The 9,046-nt window shown below is 35.0% G+C and overlaps 1 protein-coding gene across 1 annotated transcript in view; it reads left to right on the forward strand.

Moving 5' to 3' along the window:
* ipo11 (importin 11) overlaps positions 1 to 7,742 on the forward strand; it is a 170,908-nt gene extending 163,166 nt beyond the window's left edge. Inside the window, exon 30 of the mRNA XM_079383422.1 lies at positions 6,609 to 7,742. Coding sequence (XP_079239548.1) covers positions 6,609 to 6,773 — 165 coding nt within the window. The 3' untranslated portion in view covers positions 6,774 to 7,742. The remainder of the gene's footprint in view (positions 1 to 6,608) is intronic.
* Positions 7,743 to 9,046: the final 1,304 nt, after the last annotated feature.

Raw genomic sequence — 9,046 nt, forward strand, 5'->3', positions numbered from 1 at the left:
TATTGCTTGCCGAGAACACGGTAAAAGACCATGTCCCTCACAGAAGAGGATGATGGTTGATTCTGAATGACTGATGCGCGATTTGTATGGGAAAGCACCATTCTCATTTAGTCCACGGCCTCTTTGAGTGACTTGATGAGGCTTAAAACTAATTAGAAATTCATGAAGCATGGCTCCATCTCTTTGATCCACTCCCTCCCTCACACCCTCATTACCAGCCCAGCAAAGTGGATGCAAAGCACACCATTAATATCATTTGGAGTCTATTTTAAGAGCCTGAGGAAGTGCAACGTAAGCAAACGTGGGCTTAACCTTTCAGACAACTTTGTAAGGTAAGGTAGGATTTATTGGCTTCTCGGGAAGTAAATTACAGCTGCCCCATCATCCCTGAAAATTTTGATCTACATAAACAGTCAGGTTGACCTTTCCTTTTGGTAAATGGAGTTATGGATTGGCTTTTAATACCTTACAGTGCTGGAGATGTGCAGCTGTAGTCAGTGGGCATACAATTCACAGGGTTTTGAATGCACAGTTGGGCATCAGAAAATGTATTTACCATTTCAATACACATCCGTATTTAAGAAAATAAAATCTACTTTCATTATATTATGTATATTGAATTATTTATTTTTTATTTTTAAGATACTTAGTTTATATTTAGTCCATTCTTAAATTAATATTCATTTAATCAATTAATTTTAATATAATGTATGAAAATAATTCTGATCATTTTAATTGTAATGATAATTTTGACTCCTGGTGGTCAAACTCTTGGAATTGTCTTCTAAATTGCAGAAAATGCACATGGAAATGGCATGCAGATGAAGTTATGCATAATAAAATCTCCATTGTAATCTCCATTTTAGTTCATTTGGGCAGGAGACGGAATGAAGATTAACATTTTTAAATGTATGCACAACTTCTTCTGCTAACTTGGTTTTCATAAATTGAACAAGTGTTTGTAAAACAGTCAAGGGCAGGAAATAATTCTGGAATCTCGGCTATGCAAAATCTGCCGCAAAGATTTTTATGCTTGAAGTCTTAGGTCCATTTGAATGAACGTTGATTTATATGTAAAGCATTAGATGTGATGTTTGAGATTGTGTTAAATGGAACTGCAGCGATCGTCTCAGACATATTTTCTTTTGTGGAGTAGACACAGCAATATGAGAGAGAGCCCATAATCCGATTTTCTCTAATGGCTTATCTTTTCCAAATGTACATAAATGGATGTTGTTTTTGTTGTTTACTTGAGACTGACAAACCTCTTTCATGTTAGAAGTATTTTTATAAGTATTTTTTTTCTTTTTTCTGGAGCCCTGCAGTCACATCAGTGCCCCTTCATGAACACCAAATCAAAAATATCTTCCTAATAACCAAAACTCTAACTACTATTCTTACAACTACTATTTGTATTTCAATACATGCATGGTGCAAACATTAATGAGAAGAGGACTTTTGTAACATCTGCAAAACTTCTGCAAACCATTACTTTTTAAAAAAACTAAGTATTCATAATGTGTGAAAATTGATTCTGCACAAGTCTCGCTTTGGTCTACATTTATGAAGCAAGCAGAATGAATTCATGTGGATATGATATGTAAAAGCATTTTTGCATAAATGATTGCATTCAAATCAGTGGGACAGTTTACAAAAGAATAGATTTATGATTTAAACACAAATTAGTAAAATGTTTGATTATTGTGGCACATTATTGTTCTTTTTTTCCTCAGAGGAACTGAAAAAATATCATATACATTTTTTTTCTTTCCCTTTTGTCCATTTTATAAATTCAACTTTCTAAATACTACATGTACCTCAGGGTTGGGAGCAACTTACAGGTTGTCAGATTCTAGCTGTTATCAATTTTCTAATGTCCTGACGAATTGTATGTTTAAAATAATATAATGTGATGTTCTTATTGAAACTTATAATACAGTGATACTGAGTAAATATTGCTTTTTGACTTAAAAGTCTGTATGTGGGATCGCTGAGACTAAAATACGCTGGGAAAAAAAATGGATCAATGGTCCAGTTGAGCTTAAATATAGATGACTGCCTTTACTTTTGAGTCCAGTTGGGATTGACTTTATTGGCATTTACTCATCCGGTCTTCAAAGTTTTTTTTACTTTATTCATTTGATGAAATCCATTAAAAGTTCACAGTGGCTCGGGCAGGATTTCTTCCAGAGGGCTCTCTGCTTTATAGCGCTGGCTTTGCTCCAAATAATACTTCAAAGTTCCTTTTCGGAGTGCCTTCTTTCTTAAAACCATCTTTGTTTTGCAGCAAAACCATTCAATTTGTCAAGGTCCTAGTGCCATTTCTAGGTCTCAACAATGAATAGTCTTTATGGTCTTGGACGTTTTGATTATGCAGAAGGATCCATGTCTTACAATAAGAACCCATTTTGAGGACTTCAGATTCCACTCTTCTTTCCAGAACTAATTGATTTTTCTTGGAGATAATAATACCCACTCAAATTCAGGCTCTTTCCTGTGCGAGTGCCGACTATGGTGCTTTCTATTGTCATTCGATTTACACTTATAGCAATAGATGCTGTTTTGTGTGACTCACAATTGCATTTTGGTGATCACTTCATTTCGTCCACTCATAAAAGAATCCTTGTGCGTCTTTACTACTACTAATGACGGTGAACATGTCTATAACCCCTCGAAGCTCAAGGATGCTTCTTTGAGCGAACAGTGGAGTTTAAAACCGCATTTTTTTTTCTTTTAAAGCTGTCCAGTTGCAGTTGATAGATGTATTGATCATGTTCCCAGGAAAACATCAAGGTTACTTTGGATCACTAGAGAGATCTGATTTAGTCTGTATGTACAATTCTGTGTGACTACCAAGGTCACAAGCCCCCCACCATTTATCTAGAATCAATTGATTCCTTTCAACTTTAATACTGTAACTATGAGGCCCTTTTAAAAGCACACAGTTTTCCAGTTTTGTTTCGAGCGTGGGAGCACCTTATCAGCAGCTGCATTACAGTGAGACGGGCTGTGCTGGAGGTTTTTGTATTAACATTTTATTTTTGTTTGCAACTCAACTGCAATTTAATTTTGTTATGAATAACTTCACTTATTAAAAATAACTTTTTCTAGCCGTGCCATTTTACAGCATCCCAAAGATCGAGTAATTAGCATGAAGGGTCAAATGCTGAAGCTCTTAAAGGCTGTTTGAAATGTTGATGTAATCTGGTTTAATTGGGTTATAGTTGTTATAGTGTATGTCAGCTGTATGTGTAGTCAGCAGTGTCAATGCAATGCTGTGTGAAAACCACTTTTTTCAGCAGTGAAGTGGCATTTTTTTAAATCACGTAGCTTTTCAGTAGCAATGTTGTTTTGTTACGTTGCAGGCTAGTGTTAATAGACACTACATTACATTTTACAAGATACCATGGTACATAAATGTGGCAGTTATTCAGTGCTATCTGATGACTTCTAATTATTACTGTGCCACCACAGTAAGCTACATTTTTTTGGAAGATAATTTTGAGAAACTTGCTGCTGCATGTGAAAATGTTTTTTATAACTACTAGTAATACAGTTTTTATGGTTTACTTATTTTGTGGATGTTTTCGTTTATTTGTTTTCTAATAAATATGCATGCTGTTCAAAAGTTTGGGGTCAGTAAAATTAATAGTTTTATTTAGCAAAGGTGCATTAAATCAGTCAAAAGTGACAGTAAATATATTTATAAGGTTACAAAAGATTTTTTTTTTTTTATGTTTAATTTAAAATGTCGTTTTGGACCTAGCAACGATGGTGTTGGCTGAGATGCGCAAGATATTAGTCCTACTCACAAGAGCATTTTAAGGACAAAAACCTAATTAATGCCTTTTAAATACAACATCTGAACAATATTTGAGGTGTGTTAACTGTAGTATGTGTGGAATAGTTGACTCCGGTAAGTTGAATTATTAGAAAATAAAGCACACCCACATCCCACGGGTGTGCATTATTTTCTAGTAAGTCAACAGACCAGAGTCAGTTATTGCTTACTGAAAGTATTTATACAAGTACTAGTATAATATTAGTAATATAATAATAAGATGCTACATTGACACTGCTAGGTGTTAATGACAAGTCTAACATATTGCCAGCATATGGAAGAAATTATACCTTTAAACTCCTCAGAAGACCCTTAGCTGTGAAACACTGGGATTCATTGAGCACGTTGCAGAGTGAGTCTGACTCTGGAATGTGAAAATTTCCTCTGGTGTAATTGATTTCTATTTTGTTCAGTGTATATTACTGTGTGTATAGCCAGCAGTGTCAATGCAGGGCTCTGTGTAATCAATCCATTATGCTTATGAAAAATAAGCAGCTATTAAGGTTAAATCCCTCTGGACTGAATATGTTAAGAACTCGCACAACACAAGGAAATCACTGTTGTAAATACCATCTCGTACTCATATACTCGACTCAATATTTTTGATTATCAAATACACATACATGGCAGAATCCCCAATTTAAAGCAATTGATCTGGTTAGGTTATTTTTGCATGTGGCTCAGAGAGCATGATGCTTCTGATATGGTGCTTGTATTCACATTGAGACACTTTTACCTGAGAGCCATCACAGAGTCGAGAGATGAATCAGTGTGATCAAACGCCTCAGGGGAAGATCTGAACACAGCTGCTGGGAGGAAGTTTTCTGTGCAAACGTCTCGGGGAAGGTAAATGTTGAGTCTCGTGTTTTACACCAGTATTATGTGAGGAGAGAGACTGCGTGTTAGACATTTGTCATATTTAACCTTTTGGAGGATATTACAGTTTGCAGATGGTGGCATTTGGAATCATTAAATCCAAAAGCAGGAAATGACTTTTTCCTCTTTGATTCCTTCATATGCTGCAGTGTTAGCTGCTAGAGTTAATGTAGTGTGAACAAGTACTGTATAATCACAAAAAAATCACAGCTGGCATTATTAATGCTCATCACACTGACAGATGTACGCTCCATGACACACTTGATATTTTTTAAATAAACGTATAATGTATTAATGAGCTGTTTATGTAATATTTACAACCATAACATTGCTGTTCAGTTTGACTGAAAGCATCGAGTCTCAATATATCAATCAGCAAGTGTTAAAAAGAGGGTGGAAATTACACCATCCTAAATAGATTTCCCGCAGAGTTGCGTTTACGTTGATTTTTCTAGTCATTTGTTGCATAATAGAGACTGAAGTATGCAACTACAGTATGCTAATTCTCGCTCTATTCATGTCCCTCCCCCTTCATTAGCAGAGCATTATTTATGGCTTGCTTTACAGTTTGATGGTTTTTTCTCTCCCAAAACAACCTTAGACACTCAAAATTGAAGCCAAATATAAATATAAAAAAATCAAATAAATATAAATGATTAAGAGTGTATCTGGAATCATGATTGTGGCCTGTTCAGCTCATGCGTATGGTAGTAAAAGCTATTCAGGCAGAAAAGGAAGTAACAGAATACGGTTTCTATCCCACAGCACAATTTGAGTCATTTTATCAATAAACCCTAATCATGTATTATGTTTCCCAGTGTATGACAGAAAGAAGGTGTGATACTGCTTTGTCTGCGTAATGAAAAGCAAACTCAATTAATGAATTGATCTTAATGAGGGTGTAGACATCAGCCCTTAGCACAGGTGGCCACAGCAGTGATTAGCATATAAATACTGAGAGGGAATGAGTCTCATGTTTTCATTTCAGTCTTCATGTGTTATGTTACATGTGATATGAGCTCGGATCAATGCCTTTGCTCCAAAACCAAGAAAATTCCTTCACAATTGTCTTCTGACGTGTCACTCTCTGTTCTCCAACAGATACACCAAACAGATAATGCATGTTGAATATATATTGAATAGATTTTATGTATTAAAAAGGAGAACAGAAAAGTATATTAAGATCATGTTCCAGTATTGAACCTAACAAAAACACATTTGTTTCTTTTCCTCTTCAGTGTCATTTGTCTTATAACAAAGCAGTTCTTTAACAAAACTCAAAAAAAGGGCTTTTGTTTCAGTTTTTCATTTGCTGTTTTAGCACGATGTTTGTTTGTTGTTGTTGTTGTTGTACTTTTTCTTCAAGCAGGTGGATATTTTATTGGGTAATTCTAATGCCGGGTCTCGTATTTCATATATTTTTTATCTTTGTATGATCTCTTTTTTGTGTTAAGTGCTTTATTTTTTCATTGCAGTTCCGCATCCTGATATTAAAATCATCCATTCAAACATTATAAACTCACTCTGGGCTTATTCTGAAAGTCTGAATCTCTAGAGTCTTACACTGGCATCCCATAACTCACATTCTGTTTGTTTTTGTGAAGTGTCGAAGATCTGACATTTGGCACATACCAAGTTTAAAATAGACACTACAATTTTTTTTCTTCATTATTATTCCCCACCAAAATAGTTGGTGAAAAGGAGGAAAATGTATATCAACATCAGGACGACAAACGAATATATAAATAATTTTTTTGTTGTTGTTTTTGTTACAACCGTTACTAAAATTGTCTAAATACATTAACACCAATTTTTAAGTGCATTTTATTTATTTATTGAAATTTCTAGCAAAACATTATAAAATCCATAATATATGTTTTCCCCTCTATAGCTGGCTCTTGAGGACCCTGTGCACAGCGTCTCTCTTCAGCAGTTTGTCTACGAGAAGCTGAAGGCTCAGCAGATGTTGATGGGGGACCAGGGCTTTCAGGCTCTCATGGAGACGGTGGACACGGAGATCGTGCGACAGCTGCAAGAGTTCATCCAAGGCATGTGAGGAAAAGATGACAGCAGATCTTTAAAACCAGTCCTCTGAGGCCCGAGATGTCAACGTTTTAATGATAACCCAGATAAAAGATCTTCCATATTTTTTAAACACACTCTTTCATTTGCTTCCTCAAACACACCTTTTTCAAAGTTTGAGACGGGGCAGAGAGGAAATCTATACTTAGACTGAAAAAAGAGACACTGTAAGAAGGTAATATGTTGTGCTGCCAAGTTTTTGTAATGGGAAAAGCGTTTTGAAAGCACCAATTAAAGGGCCCAAGCAGTGTTTACACTGAGTCTTCATATAAAAAGTTGTAATTTTTGTATTTATGTAAAATACACTGCATGACAACATTACGTTTTTTTCCCCCCTCAGGTGGCTTTTCCCAATTAAATTTGCTCCTAGATCAGTATATCAGGAACTACTGAAAAGTCAGTTTTGATTGAAAGTATTTTCATATCAGATACACCTAATGAAAAATTAATGGATGTAAATGTTTACCTTCCCGTAACTATTGCTGCTAATGCTCCAACACTGCACCTCTCACATGAGGTTCACAGGAGATCATAAGAACCAAATACATAAGAAACAAATGTCTATTTTAATCACAAGTACAGTGCATATGTATGAGTGAATATTCTTACTGCCGTAGTAAGCTTTTTCTTTTTTTTTAAGTTCATGCAATAATAAGCGTATACATTTATAGAAATGTTTTTGGTTAAAAATGGGATGTTAAAAAGCACAGTCATACAGTACAACGACTGTCACTGTGAAATTAATTTTGAGTCTGAATAAAAGCCTTATGCTTTAAGCCTTATTTATCCACCACTAACACGCCTGATATTGTATCTCACATCTGTAGTAACATGCATATGTTACATTACAGCACATTTCGCTCTGTAGTTTTCACGTATGAACCCTATGTTTTTCATTGATGCAGCTTCAATAAAGTTCAGTAAGTCTGAAAATCACTGCTCACTTTGATGCCTTGCTTGTATAAACATAATGGTTGACATTTTCTGAATGTTTACCATGACCTGAGGAACAGAAATCAGAGGCGCTCAGAGCTGAGCTTTTGAGCGTAGTAGTAAAAATAGCTGAAATAATAAAAAAAACAAAGCATTTAATCCACTTGGGTGAATAGTATGAATAGTTTTGGCCTAGCAGCTTCCAATGATCTCGCTTTCCCCACTATATAAAAGCCCACACTTTCATGCTGATGTAATAAACCGAAACAGTCCCTGGTGGCAAGATGTGTGAATCACGTCCAATTAAATGTGGCATTTCTGCAATTACTGTTATTATTTACGTCTCTCACTTTCAGCCTCCATATTGATAAAGTTCTTGGCTACTACTTGACTTTAAAGTGGAAGTCTTAAGTGGTGCTAGTAATTTAAAAAGGCTCACTAACCTTAAGGTGATCTGTTTATAAACTGGCTTTCCCAGCAAAATGCTTTCTGAGATTGATTCAAGCAAACCCATTGCTGGTTCATTTCTATTGTATAATAGGTCTGACATCAAAGTCTTGAGGTATTAGTCTCAACTTCACACACCCACGGGCCGCCGCTGTCTGTTGACTGACCACCTGATTGTACTGAGAAACAGCAGAAACTGTGGTAATCTTTTGCAAGGAAAGCAGCTCATTTCCTATATTTTAGTGTTGTCTGCAGTCATTAACGGACTGGCACTGATACACCATTACTTGAATCAGAAATATGCAAGGAAAAAACAGCTAAACACTTCCATTCTCATAGAGACAAACATATTTTTATGAAAAATATTGCATCTAAAATTTCATTGATGCAATGAAATATTTATGGTTACATTTGAACCCTAATTCTTGATTCAGATTAATAAGATTGCCTGTCTGGATGTGTATCCTTAATTGTTGGCAAAAATCTATATTGTTGTCTCATAAAACCAATATGGCTGCTGAACCTTTTTATATAATAAAGCAGAATCCTAAACTGATAGCGTACATTCACATAGAGACCTGTAAGATTGTTTTGGCTCTTACAGCAGCTGAAACTAAAAATATAGACATTTCAAACATGATTTTGCATTTCCATTATGGATTACTAATATATTGATTATAATTGTAATGTGATTATATTGATTGTAATACAGTGATTTTTCAACCAGGGGGATGGAACCCAATAGTACAATTTTAAGGGGATCAAAAGATGGATTTAAAACTAGTCAAAATATGCTTTAAAATAAATATGCTATAAAATCAAGAGTAATTACATTGTTTCTTTTTGTTTTTAAATGTTAATTTTGTT

Source organism: Barbus barbus (assembly GCF_936440315.1).
Source record: "Barbus barbus genome assembly, chromosome: 28".
NCBI classification, from domain to species: domain Eukaryota; kingdom Metazoa; phylum Chordata; class Actinopteri; order Cypriniformes; family Cyprinidae; genus Barbus; species Barbus barbus.